At 38.3% G+C, this 19,796-nt stretch overlaps 1 protein-coding gene across 3 annotated transcripts in view; it reads left to right on the forward strand.

Moving 5' to 3' along the window:
• Nucleotides 1–19,796, forward strand: part of DIAPH2 (diaphanous related formin 2) — a 953,710-nt gene that overhangs the window by 796,006 nt on the left and 137,908 nt on the right. The window contains exon 27 of one of the 3 annotated variants that reach the window (XM_055269480.2): nucleotides 13,818–14,033. The exons of the other annotated variants lie outside the window; for them this stretch is intronic. Within the exon in view, the coding sequence (XP_055125455.1) occupies nucleotides 13,818–13,867 (50 nt within the window). The 3' untranslated portion in view covers nucleotides 13,868–14,033. Of the gene's footprint in view, nucleotides 1–13,817; nucleotides 14,034–19,796 lie in introns of those variants that run through there. 3 annotated transcript variants of the gene reach the window in all.

A 19,796-nucleotide genomic window follows, 5' to 3' on the forward strand; every position in this document is an offset into this window, starting at 1 on the left:
TGGCCCAGTTATATGTTAAAATATATCTTTTTTCCTCAAATGTGACGTTTCTATTGTTTGATGTTGCCTTTGTTCGTTGACCCTTGCTTTTTTCAGACTTTCACGAAATAAGAGAATATTTACATATTTCCAAACGATTACAAAATATTAAAATCAAATCATAAATTATTCAAGCTATTGGGGAAGTTTCCTGTGAAAACATATACACCATAAAGAAAAACGTATTTAGAATATCTCCCTGTTAGTAGTGTTACAATTGAAGCACAGTTGTTGTTACTCATTCCTCTCCTCTTACATGTAATAATCAAATAATACAACAACAAAACCAAATATAGTAAAAATAAATTCACTGCCCTTGGGGAAGAATCTTAAATATTACCTTTATTGTATATGTTTGAAGTATGTTTGTAGCTTTAGTTGCATCTTCATCACTCCTTAGCAGTCTCCTTGTTCATTGTTCACTGAATCATATGCCTCAGCTATTCTTCCAGATTTTCTCTATTCTCTGTAGTCCCTCAAACTGAAACTTGCACCTGACAGTCTTAGTAAATGACCATCTTTTTCAAGTTTCCTTCATTTCCCTCAGTGTCACTTCCCGAGGCAAACCTTGTGCTCCTAATCTCATTCCTCTTACCTCCTTCAGAATCATGCTTCTTTCCTTCTTAATGTCTTTCTTTAAATTGACTTCTTTCTACAGAAATGCTCATATCCTCCTTGAACTTAAAAGCAATCCTCAGGCCAGGTGTGGTGGCTCACGCCTGTTATCCCAGCACTTTGGGAGGCCGAGATGGGCAGATCACGAGGTCAGGAGATCGAGACCATCCTGGCTAACACGGTGAAACCCCGTCTCTACTAAAAAATACAAAAAATTAGCCGGGCATGGTGGCGGGCGCCTGTAGTCCCAGCTACTCGCGAGGCTGAGGCAGGAGAGTGGCGTGAACCCAGGAGACAGAACTTGCAGTGAGCTGAGATTGTGCCACTGCACTCCAGCCTGGGTGACAGAGCAAGACTCCATCTCAAAAAAAAAAAAGCAATCCTCAATGATAAACCAAACAATAAATAAATAGAGTATGTCCCTAAGTTACTATCCTATGTCTAGCTGGGGAGAAAAGACATGGACACACCAAAGAAATAAGAGATAAGATATGTATATAACAATATGTATGTGCCATGTCTGAATTTGCAGGCACTAATACCCATAGATGAGCCCTATTTGGCTTTTGGGACTGTGCCTCTCCTAATTGTGTGGCTTGGTTGGAATTGCTTCATCTGATGTGGAACCTCAATAGTCAATGATTTGTTGTCTCTTTACTTATTCACTCTTTATTTTGAAATTTTCAAGTATATACAAAATACAATAATATAAAAAAAACCCATGAACCCAGCTTCCACAATGATCAATTCATGATCAATTTTGTTTTCTCCATACTGCTATTCTTGGGTATTTTGAAACAATCTCAGACATTATGTTTTTTTAATCTGTGAATGTTTCTGTAAGCATCCACAAAAGATGAAGACTATTTCTAACATAACCAAATACTATTATCATATCCTACTAAGAAAAAAAATCCTTAGTAACAAATATCTATTTAGTGTTTACATTTCCCTGATTATCTGCTTTGGTTTTTTTGTTTTGTTTTGTTGTTTTGTTTTTTGTTTTTGAGATGGAGGCTTGTTCTGTCACTCAGGCTGGAGTGCAGTGGCACTATCTCGGCTCACTGCAACCTCTGCCTCCTGGGTTCAAGCAATCCTCCTGCCAAAGCCTCCCGAGTAGCTGGGATTACAGGCACCCACCACCACGCCTGGCTAATTATTGTATTTTTAGTAGAAACGGGGTTTCACCATGTTGGCCAGGCCGAACGCCAACTCCTGAGCTCAAGTGATGCACCCCTCTCCCAAAGTGCTGGAACTACAGGCGTGAGCCACCATGCCCAGCCGATTATCTACTCTTTTTGGTTAGTTTGAATTGGAAACTAAACAAAGTCGATTCATTATTATGGTTCTGTTAAGTCTCTTTTTAACAATGGAATCCCCCTTGTGTTAATTATCAATTAGTTATCAATTGCTGCATAACAAGTTACCTTTAAAACATAGAAGCTTAAAATTACAAATGTTTCTTATCTCATAGTTTCTGTGGGTCAGGAATTTGGGAACAGCTTAGCTGAGTGATCGTTTCAGCATCTCTCATGAGATTGCAGTCAAGATATTGGCCCCGGCTACGGTTGTCTCTGGGCCTGAGGCTAGAGGATCTACTCCAAGATCTGTTCTTCACTATATGGGCCTCTCTATAGAGCTTCTTGACTGTTGCTATGGTCTGAATGTTTTGTCCCTCCAAAATAATATATGTTGAAACATAATCCCCAATGTGATAGTATTAAATGGTGAGGCCTTTGGAAAGTGATTACCCTTATAAAAGAGGCTCAAGGGAGCGTGTTTGCTCCTTCAGCCATGTGAGGACACCTAGAAGGTGCCTCTATGAAACAGGGAGCGAGCCCTTATCAGATACCAAATTTACCCGTGCCTGGATATTAGACGTCCCAGCCCCCAGAACTGTGAGCAATAAATACCGTTGGGTATTTTGTTATAGTAGCCCAAATGGACTAAGACAAGCATCTTTACAACATGGCATCTGGCTTCCCCAAGAGTGAGTGATCTAAGAGAGAAAGCAAAGAGGAAACCACAGTGCATTCTGTATCCTCGTCTTGGAAGTGATATAACAATACTTCTGTCATATTCTGCCAATCACACAAACCAACCCAGAAACAATGTGGGAGGGAATTACACCAGAGTATGAATACCAAGGGGTTGGGATAATTGGGGGGGGATCATCTTGGAGGCTGACTGCTCCACCTTTTCATCTATCTCTCTTTTTTTTTCTTGTAATTTTCAGGGTTTTTTTTTTTTTCCATTTTCTTTTTCTTTCTTTTCTTTTTTTTTTTTTTTTTTTTTTCAAAATCCTGAGCTCAAGCGATTCTCTCACCTTGACCTCCCAAAGTGTTAGGATTACAGATGTGAGCCACCATGCCCAGCCCAGTTGTTATTGTTGAAGCAACCAGGTCATTTGTCTGATTGAGTTTATATTTTGTTTATTGCATCCCACTGTGTTATTTACCTGTTTCTTTGCCTGTCCCCCTACTCCATATATTTTCTATAACTTTATAGTTAGATAAACCAAGCCACTCTAAGGCTTGATCAGATTCAGGTTTTGTCTTTTTGTCAAGATGTCCTTTTTGTTGTTGGTGTTGTGAGGTTTTATATTGGAGCACATGATGGCTAGTTTACTCTTTTTGTTATATTAGCAGCCACTGATGATTCTCTAGGTCCATTAGTTCAAAAGAGTACTATTCTATTATTCCTCCTTTAATTAGATTACTTCGTTAAAAAAAATGCCCCCTCATCGACTATTTGATTACATGAAGGTACATTTCATATAATGAAGGGATGATAAATACTTTTGTCTCTTTGTCAGTAAGTTGTTGTCTCTCTAGAATCCTCTAAAGGTAACAAGTGAGGTCTGGGAACCAACATGAGTATGCTGAAGCAGAGTCTCCAGGGATAGGTCCTGGTCATGGGGATCTTGAAAACGCTTCCTATGTGATTCTAATTTGGTCCTCTATTAACTTCTACCAATCTCCATTCCCAGAGTCTGGCTTAGTAGGTATGGGAGGGGGCCAAGGATTCTGTTTTTGTTTTTTCTTTTAATCTCTAGATACTCCTCTTCAGCTGACAAGTTGGGGGAACACTACACTAGAAAACACCTTTTTAAACTTACTGTGGCTATATGCATCTATGCTATTCTCCCAGGCCATGGGTGTCTCAAGTTTACTCTCAAGCCAGCTGCCATGTTGTAAAGATGCTTGTCTTAGTCCATTGGGTTAAGGAGAGTTGAGAGTCTTGCTTAGTGCTATAGTTATAGCAAACACTATGGAGTTAGACTGTGTGGGTCTAAATCTTGGCTCTGCCACTTACTAGCTTTGTGACCTTGGGGCAGTGAATTACCTTTCTGCTTCAATATTCTCACATGTAAAATGGAAATGATAGTAGGATTTTCCTCGTGGTTGTTTTGAGAACTATGTGAGTTAACATTGTGTTTAGAACAGGGTTTTGTAAGGATTTCTTAAATACATAATAGAGCTATCTCCTTCTGGGAGCACTTCCTTGGAACATTTTGTTGATAAAAGCCAAATGTGGTGGTTATTAATCTCATCATGATAACATTGTCATTTATTGGATGTTTATATATTCCAGTCATGATGGGTTATGTATATTCTGTAGTTCACATAATCCTCATCAATCCTACAAAATTAGCAATATTATTTTAATTTTACATATCAACAAACTGAGTCTCTGAGAAGTAACTTGCTCAGTGTAATAGAGCTCATAAGTGATGGTATAGATATGACATATATTAAAGAGGCAGCATGATGGTTAAGAGCACAGAATCTGAAGCTAAGCTCTCTGGGTTCAAATCCTGGCACTACCACTTCCTAGTTGTGTGTCTTGGGCAAGTTATTTAACCTATGTATCAGTTTCCTTATCTGTAAAATGAGGATAATAGTTATACCTACCTCATGGGTTATTATGAGGATTGAATGAGTTAATACTTTCTAAGCACCTAAAATGGTACCTAGCACAAAATGTTGCAGAACTTTTCCTTAGTTCAGCTAAAGACAGAGTTCTTTGTCCCACAGCCACAAAAATTCAGGATCGCAGACAATTTGAATGGTGAGTAAGACAGGGTTTTATTTGGTGAAAAGGAAGAAAAGGGGGAAACATCCTGGTAGAGCAGGATGTTGGAATCCCAACTTCCACAAAGGAAGAGGAGGGGCCAGGCTCCTCCCCAGTGTAAACTTAGCGAGGCTCCACCTCAGTGGGCAGGCTGTTTGGAGTTTCTCCAGGGACCCCCTCCCACCTGGCTGTCTCAATAATAAATACTTTGTATGTACTGGCTGGTTATTATTATTAGTTAGAGTTTATTATTTTTATTAGTTAGAGTTTAAAGAAAAAGCAGCAGTAAAGGAGAGACTGAAGTTGCCAATAAGGAAGGGAATACATGTATTTCAATAAATGCCTTAATAAATAAATAAATCTTCAGGAGGGGAGAAAAGGAGAGTTGTCTCTACCACAAAGGTAAGCAGAATAGAAAACAATTGGTTTCTAGGCGAAGGCAGATGATGAAACTCCTGGGAGATAGATTCATTTTTACAAGGTAGAAATCAAGCTAATCCTTTAGAAATGAAGAAAAGAAGGCAGAATTGGAAGCCTGTGGAGGCAGGGGAGGTTTGGGGACACTTGGGGAGTCAAACCGCGGAACACGCAGTAGATGTAGCCAAGTTGTGTTTTGTCAGTGCTTGATCATGGCTGAATTCCTTGTGGCTAAAAAAAATTATGCCTGGTGGAGGGGATAGCTCAGCAGCCTAGTGAGAGCAACAAGTTTGGACATGGTTGAATGGGATGGTTATGATGGTAAGTAGAAGTGAAGGAGCATTGAACAAGGAATCAGGAGACTTGGATTCATTTTTTAACTTTACTATATCAACTAGCTTGTATGACCTCGAATAGTTCACTTGACCTTTGGATCTCAGTTAATTCACTTGTGAAATAAGAGAGCTACATCAGTTTATCTCTAACATTACTTCTAATTCCAGAATGTATGACCCTACAGGGCCGATTCTAGCATCTAGCTGCACCAGAAAGGAGTCAATTGAAATGGCAAGAGTTAAGAAAGTGATGGGAAGGCCCAGGGAGGTTGGGATGCAGGTTCAATAAAAGTGAAGGTAGATGAGGGAACTCGTGTCAGTCTCTCAGTCTTTCTGCCTTTAAGATTTTTCTTTTCTGCACTCAAAATTCTAAGACTAGTTTGTCTTTTTTTTTTTTTTTGTAGCAAATATTATTATGGCTATTGTGAATTTAATAGGCTATGTTTGACACACACAACAGTAAGTGTTATTTTAGTTTTACATTTCTAAAATGTTCATTAACACATCAGAAATAAACAGTTCACTTGTAGGGAGTTATTTTTTTTCTTTTAAGCAGAACATAACAAAAGAGTATTTTATGCTTTCTTGTGCCCATAATAACATTACATTTTGGAGTAGCTAACTAGGTTGCTTGAACACACTGTTACAGAACTGGTTAATCCATAATTCAGCAGGTTCTTGGCTTCCAAGTTGCCTTATTGACAAGCCTGAAGAAAGTAGATGGAACTAATTAGCACTCAGCATTATAAAATAGGAAGAATTAAATAAAGCAGCTTCAATATTAAACTCAGACCCCTATGAAGATATTCCCTTTAGTTATGGGGATTTTGAAATGATGGACAGGCTAAACCAAAACTCATAATCCTATTACAGTCTCCTACACCCACCTAATAAGCTTCAAGAGCCATTTCCTTGGAGTCTGGGATATTGCCGTCTTCCTCTAGGCTTTTCTGTATATAGCTTATAAATTCTTTACTTGTTTCCACTAAATACTTTGTTATTTAAAATAGCATAAAAGAGAGTATATAAGTATATATACATATTGATGTATTTTGACTGTAATAATACCCTTGGCCTGTAGGGAACTTCAAATTATTAATAATTTCAGAGGAAAGATTTTTAAGAAAAAAGCCCCAGGCTTAGCTGTAATGAGGCATTTGAAAAGGAGGAGGGGGTATGTTTATGTGCGTAATGAAAATATTGAACCCTTTGGGATGTTATGAACCATGGTGCACTAGTAAATGATCTTCCCATTTCAGTGTTCCAGCAGACATCTTTGTACCCCTGATGTACTCTTGCAAAATGCCTGTAGCTCACATTTCCTTTTAAATATTTCTGTCTCCTGACAGTCGTTACTGTGGGTGGGGGTGCAACGGAATAAATCTGATGGAGAAAGGAGGACAATACAAGAAGCAGACAAAGTTGGTGGTTTAGAATAATGAGCCCATTTTAAGCTGAGCTGTGTAGTTCATATGAATTAATTAACCCCTTACAAACATTTGTCTGACAGTCCAAATTCTCATTCAGTTCAATGGGTTTTATAATTATCATTTAACTAAATAGCACTAAGAACTGTTTATATCCTGACATTAAGGAAGCTTTGTCGAATTCTTTTTCCGTAAATCATCTAAAGTTGTTTACAATTTGCAGTAGTCTTGGTTTGTGCTGAGGTTGCTGTTTTGCTGCTTTAAAAAATATTTTCAGGGTGCTAATTATAGAATATGCTCTAGAGTTTGGTTAGCTTTGTAAGGGTAGAAGACCTTTGTAAAGAACATTTTCACATTTTAATTGGAAGAATGTAGGCTTAAGCTATTATCTATCATGTTAAACAAAATGAATCCAATGATGCTCAATGGATATAGAATGATTAATTACTCATTCTTAAGTCCTGTGCCATTTAGTTCCTGGTGATAAGATGGTGATAAAGCACTTTTTACCCAGAAAGAGAGAAATGAGAGTATTGTGATGACCATGCTGCAACAGAGTGTGAGAACACTTAAAAAAAAAAAAAAGTTTGAAATGAGAAGCATCTGGGACCTCCCTTGAGACTGAGTCTCACTCTGTCACCAAGCTGGAGTACAATGAGGTGATCTTGGCTCACTGCAACCTCTGCCTCCTGGGTTCAAGCAATTATCCTGCCTCAGCCCCCCAAGTAGCTGGGACTATAGGTGCACACTACCATACCTGGCTAATTTTTGTATTTTTAGTAGAGACAGGGTTTCACCATGTTGGCCAGGCTGATCTCAAACTCCTGACCTCAGGTGATCTGCCTACCTCAGCCTCCCAAATGCTGGGATTACGCTCCTGGCCTCTACTATTTGTATTATATAATAACAAATTTAATCCTCACAAAAATCCTATTAGGTTAAGTACTATTACTATATTCCCTTTTATAGTGGGGGAAACTGAGGCAAGGAGAGATTAAGTAACATTTCCAGGGTTATGTAACTCCAGGGTCTGTGATGAGTTAGGAGATCTGGTTTCTAATGCTTGACCCATCACTGTGAGAATGACTTGAAGTGAATCACTTAATCTCCCTGGGCATTCAGCCATTCCACGAACAGTTTAAAAATTATTTTTCTAATTTTTTTTATTGACAAACTAAAGGGAAGAATCAGGTCCATTACCACATTGTCATAGGCACTGCTTGGTTGTATGGAACAGAAATCTACATAAGATAGCTTGAGTGAAGGGGTATTTGTTTAAGGATGTGATAAGCAACCTTGTGGACATCAAAGGATAGGAAACAACAGTGAGACCACAGAGTGTCTTAGGCTGGAACCAAAATGGAAAAGTTAGAAATATAAGTTGCTCTCAGGCCGGGCATGGTGGCTCACACCTGTAATCCCAGCACTTTGGGAGGCCGAGGTGGGCAGATCACAAGGTCAGGAGATCGAGACCATCCTGGCTAACACGGTGAAACCCCATCTCTACTAAAAAAAAAAAAAAAAAAAAAAAAAAAAATTAGCCAGGCGTGGTGGCGCACACCTGTAGTCCCAGCTAATCAGGAGGCTGAGGCAGGAGAATGGCGTGAACCCAGGAGGCAGAGCTTGCAGTGAGCCGAGATCACGCCATTGGTTTCCTTTGTTTGAACATGACTGCCACAACTATGATACAGTATGATGCTTACTTCAAGTGCCTATCTTTATGTGACATGGGTCTCTCCAAGTTCAGATTCTTGTGACAGAATCTGACTGATCCAGCCAGCCTGTGAATTTGTTTCCCTTAAGTCAGGTGTTCAGTCTGTGGCCAATCAGCCAGAGCAGAGATAAGATCACGTGGTACATAGGACTGTCACCTTTTCCAGAGACTGGATGAAAGATCAGATTCTCTGAGAAAGGTATGGGAAGGGCTGGCAAATAGACTGATGTTTGCTACACCCATAATCCTAGCACTCTAACACAGTTTTAAAGCATAATGTGTATTTCTCCATAGATCATCATTTTGGCTACATAAATATATATACATATATATATATATATATATATATATATATATATGTTTTTGTTTTTGAGACGGAGTTTTGCTCTTGTTGCCCAGGCTGGAGTGCAATGGCGCAACCTCGGCTCACTGCAACATCTGCCTCCTGGGTTCAAGCAATTCTCCTGCCTCAGCCTCCCAAGTAGCTGGAATTACAGGCACACGCCACCACGCCCGGCTAATTTTGTATTTTTAGTAGAGACAGGGTTTCTCCATTTTGATCAGGCTGGTCTCGAACTCCTGACCTCAGGTGATCCACTCTCCTCGGCCTCCCAAAGTGCTGGGATTACAGGTGTGAGCCACTGCGCCCGGCCATGGCTACATAAATATTTTTTAAGCACTTCACTGTATACCAGGGACTTTACTAGGACTACACCAACTTCAGGCTCTACATTTCCTAATTTGTAAAATGAACTATCCTGTCTTGCTTTAGAATTCACACACACACACACACACACACACACACGTTTATGCATTTATCTATATTATACTGAATACAATTGTCCTTTCATATCTGTAGGTTCTACATTCATGGATTCAACGAAAGGCATATCGAAAATATTTTTAAAAATTACATCTGTACTAAACATGCACAGACTTTTTTCATATCCCCTAAACAATACATTATAACAACTTTTACATAGCATTAACATTTTATTAGATATTTTAAGTTGTCAAGAGATGATTTTAAGTATACGGGAGGATGTACATAGGTGATATGCAAATACTATGCCATCTTATATAAGGAACTTGAGCATCTGCTAATTTTTTGGTTTCTGAAGGAAGTTCTGTAACCAATTCCTCATGGATACCTAGGGATGATGGTATATTGCCTTTGTTACCAAACCAACCGGAAATTTTTTTGTTCGTTTTGAGGTGAAGTTTTGCTCTTATTGCCCAGGCTGGGGTGCAATGGCACAATCTCAGCTCGCTGCAACCTCCGACTCCTGGGTTCAAACGATTCTCCTGCCTCAGCCTCCCAAGTAGCTGGGATTACAGGCATGCACCACCACACCTGGCTAATTTTGTATTTTTAGTAGATATGGGGTTTCACCATGTTGGTCAGGCTGGTCTCGAACTCCTGACCTCAGGTGATCCACCCACCTCGGCCTCCCAAAGTGCTGGGATTACGAGCATGAGCCACGACGCCTGGCCCGAACCAGAATTTATTTATCCAAATGAATGTTGTGCAGTACCTTGAATTTGAGCTAGAGAAGAAATTCAGTATAATTTGTTCAGTTACATCTAGTGTTTAACCAAACTTTAGTATTACCCAGGTTACTTATTGATTTGGCTCTGAAATATTTGTTTTCTAAAACTCAAATCTATTAAAAGTCAAAGACTTGCTGTCATCAAAACTATTTAAAAGGCTGTGAGGCCTACTGTAAAGATATCCCGAAGAAGGACTTCACAAATGTTTTTTGCCAATGATAGAATCATTGCTTAATTCTGTAGCTCCTAAAGTAACTACCTTGAAGAGGACAGATCTTACCAACGTATGTAGGTTGTTTAAAAAATCATTCATATTATGTACAGAATCAAAGATTTTAAAAAGTATACAAGATACAAATACCCAGTTAAATCTTGTAGTTAGGCATTTGAGACTTAAAAAACAATTTGGTGGGACTCTTTACTGAAGTATTAAAAAACCAGAATTCTATCTCCCATCTATTTCACCTACTGTGACCCAGTATCTAAATATGTCAGTATACTTCTCTTCTTATGCTCACATAGGAAAAAATGTGGATTAAAATGCTTAGGACACACTGGAAACTAGATGAATTTAGAGCTTTTAGAGGAAAAACACCTTGCCACAGATCTCCCCTGAACCAGCCAAGTTAATTAATCTTGTTTTTGTTGTTGCTCTTGCTGTTGTTTTACCATAGTTATGCAAAAGTAATGCCGCAAGTACAGGCCAAAGCCCCAGAGGAGGTAGTTGAAGTTCAGCAAAATAGATTTACCAAATCCATTTGTGTTTGCCTGGTTTTATGTTGGCATTTAGAGGCTGTCTTTACTTTGGTAGCTTTGTAGCCTTAGAGTGAGAGAGAATATATGTGTATAGGTATGTTTATATGTATTGCTGACAAATTCAAAGACATTTGATTAAATATGCTTTATGTAAGAAGTGAAAAGTATTGTATATATTTTTTCTTTTTCTATGGATTACAATATCTTCATTTCTGTGGTTACTTTTTGCAAAAGATTAGTCCAGATTCATCATTCTAGTTTCTAAGAGGAATGAAAGACAATTTAAAGCTAAATTCAAATTCTATATAAGTAGTATAATCTGATGAACACACCCTTTTATCCCAAATTTAGAGCAACAAATGTTTTATTTAATTTGAGAATATGAGATAGGAAAAGTCCATCATAAAAGTGGTTTCAGAAGCTCAAAATGTTAACTATAGCTTCCATGCATTACAGTCCCATGATGCTCATTTAATTCTAAAGTAAGTCACTTGTTGTTTCTAGAAAACTAGTCAAAGTTAGACTAATTCCTTTTTGTTGTTCAAAGATCTGAAATAAATGCACAAAGTCTCCCTTCTTTGTAGTAGACTAGTATCCTGGTTTCTGCATTTTTCCTGAGGAATTATACTTTAAGACCTAAGATAAACAATGTAGAAGAATCCTCTAAATGTGACTTGTGGATTCCCTTTGTACAGGACATATTCTTTGGTGTTAATCACGATCCTGAATCATTCCTGCCCCAGCCTTTTGTCTCATCTTCCCTGTTGTACATTTACAAATTGGCCCTAATGGGTAAGGAAGAAACAGACAACTAAAATAGCTATAAGATGAACAGTAGTTTGTTAAAAAAACTTTAAAATATTTTTCACACTCTACAGGGGAATAAGCAGATGATGTGCATATACACTTGTGGCTCTGTGATGTTTTCATATACCAGAATTTAACACACTTGCAAAATCCTAGCAGAGACCATGGGGATACACAATTAGATGCTTAATCTAAACCTGGAACAATGTGATTTGGGCTGATTTGCAGAGAGACTGTAAAAGCTGAAAAATCAGTTTGACAACGTTCCTGCTGGGATTGGCCTGCAATAAATGTTTGCAGTGGTGTTTGGAGGCCATGCCACTTTAGTCAGATCACTGGGGCTTAGGAGATGATGCCTACAGTAAAACTTGAGTTCACTGCTTATCAGGGAATGTGTGAAGACTCCCAGGCTGAAGGTTCATTAGGTCAGTCTGTAAGAGCTGTCAATCAGACCAAGCTGTCAGGGGAATACTTTTTTAAAAAATAAACAGAAGTAAAATTTTTCTACTTAGGATTTTTCCACACTGCATCCCTTCTGCCATCATATCGTCTATACAAAAGACAGCTCTTGTGAGAGAGTAGAATATTAGCCCATTGTAATGTTCCGAATGTCAGCCTTTGGCCACCATCACCTATGAGCACGGCTGCTGCTCTTAGTAATCATTGTGGTCACTTAGGATGAATAGGATAGAGTGGTTGTCCAAAGTACATAAGTCTTTAAGGAGTTACGGACTTGCGTCATATTCATTAGCCCCAGTATTTTACCACTGTGATGGAAACATAGAAGGTGCTCAGATGTTTATTGATCTCAACATCAAGAACAGAAACCACTATATGAATCTAGCATACATATGGCCTTTACCGCCCCATTTCCCATTCTTGGCTTTAACAAAATTTGACAAAATTATTTCCTGTATTTCTTCCATATTGTCAAGTGTGTATTGTTTTATAGCTAGAAAACCTATTATTTAGGTTTGATTTTGGTGTATTTACTGATTGAGCATGACTAGAATATTTGAAAGGTCTTTTAAAAAAAAAAAAAACATCGTATTACTTGTAAAGGAAGCCAAGAAGTTTTGGAGGTGCACCGTTTATTAGGTTTTGTATGAACATTTAACACTAAAACATTAGTTAATATGTATTAACCATTTAGATGATTGTAAAACATTACATCCATGTGGCAAGTCACTAAATCAAAACACAGGTAACTGGAACAGACTGACAGAAAACACAGTTGGCCTCGTCAGATACATAGAAACCATAGTAGGATGACCAAGATAAACAGTATAGCTATGAAAACATGAAGTTGATGATAGCATAGACTCTAATTATTATCATCATCAATAGAATGTGAATGTAAAATAAAAAGTGAATTATATAGTTTTTAACTCTTGTTTTAATTAGCACCAGATTCAGCTACAGTTATATTTATGAATCTATGTTAATTTCTAATAGTTAGAATGAATTACTTCTTCCTAAGATAATACTCTTCCTAGAATGGAAATTTAGAAAATATACTCTATTAAATATCAGTTGATTTTCTTTCCAGGTGGCATCCATTAGGACAAACATTATGAAAATGCCACTGACCAAAATGTTGATTTCCTAGCTGACACCTGGAAGAAAAATAAACTTATGTTTAATGGAATAGACTGTCTAAATCCCTGTTTTGAGAAGAGTGCACATTCATGAATATGTATTCATTGCTGAATTCAATAGATTCGAGTAGTGAAGGACATCCGTATCATAGAAAGTGGCATCTATTCATTAACTTACAACTTTCCAAAGAAACAAGCAAGAATGCAGCTTGAGATGGAGTGCTGGCAATACCCAGTTCATTCCTTTATTATGTGACACGTTTATCATGACCTGCATGATAACTAATGAAATAAATATGAGATTTGTGTATTATCTGTGGCCTAATTTGTTGAACTTCTCATTTTAAGTTACAGTAGCACAATCCTAAATCAATATTATAAATGAGCTGTTTATGGTTTTGTCTTATTCAGTGTTCTAGGTGCATTATGTTTTTTTATTTATACACTTCAAATAATTTTTCTCTTTATTTCTTCTTTTCTGCAGTGGTAAATCATCCCTGTGCAACAAGGGCTAATCCAAGATCAGCTACATAAACAGCCTGAGTGCTGTTTTAAACAGGATTGGGTGATGGTACAACATGACTTTTTAAGATAATCAAGTAGTAAAAGTTTCTAGTGGAAACATAATATTCATTTTGTCTGGTGCTCTTTTCTTTCTGCCTAAGGCTTTCTGATAAAATTTATGCTATATGCCCCTTAATACCGATTTCATGATGGTTAACCATATCTATGCCTGGAAAGAAAATATAGGCTTGGGAAGAAAACAGATATATAGTCTCCAATGAATATTTCTAGCTTGCATTCAAGACTATGTTGCGCAGAACATTCTGCCAGGCATTAAGCGGGATACAAAAGCAGTGTAAAATATGATCTCTATCTTATGAATGTGTTTTTAAAATGTATACTAGTCATTATTGGAGTGACTATTATATAAAGACAAAAGCCACTAGGATAGCCATGTTTTTTTGCCAGTTATTAGCCATATATAGTGCGTGCATGCACGCATACACACACACATACATATATGTAATATATAATTTTAGTATATTTAAATTAATCCATATTTTCAAGAACTTCATTAACTTGAACACTCAGAAATACCCTGAGTGTTTTAAGACATAATTGCAAATAACTCATGTAATACTTATATTTTTATATCTTTGCATCTATGAAGTTTATGCATTCAGGCTTGTGCAAATGTGTTTATATCATTTGCCTAAACCCTTGATTATTTACATGTTCCTGTTTGGGATCACAGTCCTTCAGATATGATTCATAGCACAGTGATTTCTTTACCTATTGGTATTCTACTATTGAGATACTTTAAGAATCCTGTGAGTTGTGTACCTGGAAATATAAAATTGATTTTATTATTAATCCATTCAGAAATTTTATTGGGCAATAGCACTACTACATGTACATTTAGTAGCAAACATAGATAGAATATTTGGAGATAATGAAGATTTCAAGACTGTGTTAAGACAAAAAAAAAAAATAAATAACCACACAAGAGACTTGGCTCTTGGCTCTCAGCTCCAAAGCATGTGAAATATTCAACTTAATAAGAACATAACTGCAGGAAGCACTTCTAGGTCATGGGAGTTGCTATGCACAAAAGGGGTATGCTTGTTCTAGCTCAGAGAAGCTTCCACATATATTATTTACTGAGGAAGCCTCATTTTAATGCTGTATAGAGAAGCCCGAATGACATACTCTTCACAAGTGGCAGTATTGGTATTACAGCATTCCAAGGGTGTGAGAATTAGTTTGGAAATGAACTGAGAAAAAGCAAATAATATTTCTTAACTATTGTAGGAAATGGAGGTATCGCTAGGAAAATTATATTTTCCTCTGGTCTTTCTCACCATTTATTTATTCCGCTCACCAAGGACCCTGGCTTTTGAGGAGAGGTCCATGGCTGAGAGAACATTAAAAGGAAAGAGTGAAAGTGGAGAATGCAGATGCATATTTGGATTCAGGAGGAAGGGGAGGTTCAACAAGTGCCTTCTATAGCAGAGTTGGTTGTTAAGTCACACTACCCACAACATGCTACCCACAATAACCACAGAAGAAAGGTTACACATACATAGGCCTGTTCTCCCTTTTATGCTCACTTACCACGCAAATGACATCTTTGTGCCTGTTACTCGGGGTCATTGCCTAAAAAAGTTGAGTTGAAACTGGCAATGAAGAAAGAATGGGCCAGGCACGGTGGCTCACGCCTGTAATCCCAACACTTTGAGAGGCCAAGGTGGGCGGATCACCTGAGGTCAGGAGTTCAAGACCAGCCTGGCCAACATGGTGAAACCCCGTCTCTACTAAAAATACAAAAAATCAGCCAGGCATGGTGGTGCGCCTGTAATCCCAACTACTTGGGAGGCTGAGGCAGGAGAATTGCTTGAACCTGGGAGGTGGAGGTTGCAGTGAGCTGAGATCGCGCCATTGCACACCAGACTGGGCAATGAGAGTGAAACTCCGTCTCAAAAAAAAAAAAAAAAAAAAAAAAAAAAGGAAAGAAAAACACAGAAAGAATGGAGGACTTTAACATTTTTTGAGTACCTATTGTTTGCCTGGCACTGTTCTTTCTAGGTGTCATATGTACAGCATCTCATTGCATCTTCACAACATTCCTGAGCATTAGGTTTTCTTTTCCCAAGTTTACAAGGGAAGGAGTAGAAGATTAGAGAAGTTAAGTAGCTTGGCCAAGGTCACAGCTGGTGAATGGCTGAATCAGAATCTGAACATCAGTTTGTCTAATTCCATACTACATGCTATTTCCTTACAATGTTCCCTTTCACTTAGAGGCTCATTCAAAAGATTTATGATTTCCTTCAGATTTTCTTTGGTCATAGTGCTCTAAACACTTGTAGCTGAATTTTTAGTTCTTACCTCAAATAAGTCTGGTAACACTACTACATTTTTAAAAAATGAGTGATATAATTTGTAGAAATAGTCACTGGAATGCTTTTAAGAGATTTCAAATCATAGAGTTGAAAATTCATGCTGTGCTCTAGGCATTATTGATCCTGAGCCATCTCATGCAGGTAGATATAAATCCTCTTCTTAAAGATCTCTGGTGAAAAAACACTTTCAGGCTTTTCCATAGTAATTTACCTCATTGCTGAAAAGGTTTACAGATAGGTGTATGTGCATTGTTAGGACCAATGACATAATGCCCAGTTGCAGTGAATCAAGCTGATAAAATAATAATCCTTTTTAAAATTATAATCTTCAAAGGGTTTCCGAAAATCACTTATAGGAGGTTTATGTGATTTTGCTGTTTCTCTAGGAAAGGCAGTTACATTTGAATATTTAAATGATCAGGCCTTGTGTGGGTCACACAGGGATTTTTATTTTGCATTTGGATTCCCTTTATGGTTTAAATCACAGATCTCTACCTTAAATGCAAATGAATGGAGTGTTGAGAATTGAGATAATTTTTTAAATTGCCATAGTTATTTCCAGGGAGCTTTACACCTCAGTATAAGTATCTTATCCTGTATTATAATTGCTTGCTTGTTTGTCCTTCTAACAAGACCGTGAGCAATTGGAGGACAAGGATTGTGCCTTAGTCATCACAGTATCTCTAGTGTTTAGCATAATGCTTGACACACAAGAGTGGTCAATAGTTATCTATTGAGTGACTGAATTAATTTCTCCAGTTGATTCTGCTTAAACAGGCCTTTCTCCTACATTCCCCCAAATGCAACCTGCTAATTCACATTTCTCTATCCTGGTTTATGTTATTTCTCTCAACTGGAGTGCTCTCTCCTTCTTTTCTCCACTTATATAAGTCCACCTAGTTCTTCCTGGTACAACTAGCTGCTACATGAGTCCTGTTCTGACTATTCCAGATCTCATAGAGTCATGTCCTCCTCATACCTTGACCCTTTTAGCCTATGGGATGCCCCACACACTTTAGCCCTTTATTATGTGCAGCTTTATATTATTTGCCAATTTAAAAAATATTTTTGTCTTGTTTGCCCAACCATTATGAAAAGTGGCCATGTGTTGTATCATTTTCTCTCCCCTTCATAGTGACTTAAGTGTGGAAGAGACCATTGGATAACAAACTATGGCCTATAAGCCAAATCCAGTCCAAAACCTAAGAATATTTCTTTTTTTAATTAATTTATTTATTTATTTATTTATTTTTGAGACAGAGTCTCGCTGCGTCGCCCAGGCTGGAGTGCAGTGGCGTAATCTCTGCTCACTGCAACCTCCGCCTCCTGGACTCAAAGTGATTCTCCTGCCTTAACCTCCTGAGTAGCTGGGATTACAGGCGCCCGCCACCACGCCCGGCTAAGTTTTTGCATTTTTAGTAGAGATGGGGTTTCACCGTGTTGGTCAGGCTTGGTCTTGAACTTCTGACCTCGTGATCTGCCCGCCTTGGCCTCCCAAAGTGCTGGGATTATAGGTGTGAGCCACCACGCCCAGCAAGAATATTTCTTATGATTTTAAATGGTAAGAAAACAATCACAAGGGCTGGGCGTGGTGGCTCATGCCTGTAATCCCAACATTTTGGGAGGCCGAGGTAGGTGGATCACTTGAGGTCAGGAGTTCGTGACCAGCCTGGCCAACATGGTGAAACCCGTCTGTACTAAAAATACAAAACTTAGCCAGGCATGGTACCAGGTGCCTCTAGTCCCAGCTACTCAGGAGGCTGAGGCAGGAGAATCGCTTGAACCCAGGAGACAGAGGTTGCAGTGAGCAGAGATCATGCCACTGCACTCTAGCCTAGGCGACAAAGGGAGACTGTCTCAAAAACCACAAGAAAAACAATATTTTGTGACATGAAAATTATATGAAATTCAACTTTCCATAAATAAAGTTTTTTGCAACATTGCCACGTTTATTCATTTACACATTATTTATGCCTGCTTTTGGGCTACAGCGGTAGAGTTGGGCAATTGTAACAGAGACTCTGTGGCCCACAAAGCCTAAAATATTTACTATCTGACCCTTTACAGAGAAAGTTTGCCGACTGCTGGAGTAGATCATCAATGAGTACTTACTGGTTAAATAATTCATTGTCTTATGACTCTATTCTATTATGAAACAAGATAGTTTGAAAGTACTGTTAATTATGCTGTCTTGCCTTACATAAAGAAAAATAGTAATAAAAGCAACCTCTGGAGAACAGATTATGTTTATCTTTTAGTTGGTGAAGTATAAAAATTTTCATTTACTCATTCTCTGGTAAAGTGACTTATAGTGCCCTTATTAGTTTTAAACCTTTTCAAATATGCAGAACCTCTTCCTACAGAGATTTTAAAGAACAGGGTAAGGCCAGGCGTGGTGGCTCATGCCTGTAATCCCAGCACTTTGGGAGACCGAGGCGGGTGGATCACCTGAGGTGAGGAGATCGAGACCAGCCTGGCTGACATGGTCAAACCCTGTCTCTACTAAAAATACAAAAAATTAGCCGGGCATGGTGGCGGGTGCCTGTAATCCCGGCTACTCGAGAGGCTGAGACAGGAGAATCCCTCGAACCCAGGAGGCAGAGGTTGCAGTGAGCAGAGATCGTGCCACTGCACTCCAGCCTGAGTGACAGAGCATGACTCCATCTCAAAAAAAAAAAAATTAATAATAATAATAAAGAACAGGGTAGATGATTATCATTCTGGGATGGACTAGATAACTTCTAGTATTGTGCAGCCCAGTGATTCCTTGAATCTCCTCTAAATGTAAACCTTGCTTTATTAGAAATGAGAAATCTGATTTGTGGATATGAAGTCTCCGCATCCCCCATAACTCCTTGATTCTCCTTTGCCAGGACCTCCCCCCACCCTCCACTTTTGGTTTAATCTAGTTCTTCTAATTAAATATGAGATAATTAAAGTTCACAGAGTTTAAACCCAGCAGGTTTGATTTAATGATAAAAATCTTGGTTTGTCAGCTTTTCAAGGCATAATCCTGGCTGCTGCCTTATCTGACAGGTAGTCAGCCTAGCAGGTCTGAGGATGAAAACCAGAGCATCTCATCTTTTCAGGCATGACTTGCTATTTATCTTCTGAGGCATAATTTACAATTGCCCTATAGAAAATGGGTAGGGTTAAATAAGTAGAAAAGGCCTCCTTTTGCTTTGGCTCAATTAATTCATTTCCTATGCGGTTGTCGATGACTAGGCCTACAAAGTAGACAGATGTATTTCAAATGAGGAGAAAATGCCCCAAACATAGCATATTTGATTATTGTAAATTATTCCTTTACTCACTGAATATGTAAAGTATGTAAATTTCGTCCTGCTGTCAAAAGGTAGCTGTGTGCCATTAGCTTCTGCAGCAGACAAGGCCTGCTGCATCCTGTACTGCATTTTCAGAGAGATAATTCTAATGACAGCTTGAGCAATTGCCTTAATGAGCCAGAAAGGTGTTCTTTTTTATTCATGCTTAGCTACTTAGAGTCATCTGAAATAGAGATCATCTGTAGGTATTACAGAGTGAAAAAAGACATGGGTTAT

This window comes from Symphalangus syndactylus, chromosome X (genome assembly GCF_028878055.3).
Source record: "Symphalangus syndactylus isolate Jambi chromosome X, NHGRI_mSymSyn1-v2.1_pri, whole genome shotgun sequence".
Taxonomy (NCBI): domain Eukaryota; kingdom Metazoa; phylum Chordata; class Mammalia; order Primates; family Hylobatidae; genus Symphalangus; species Symphalangus syndactylus.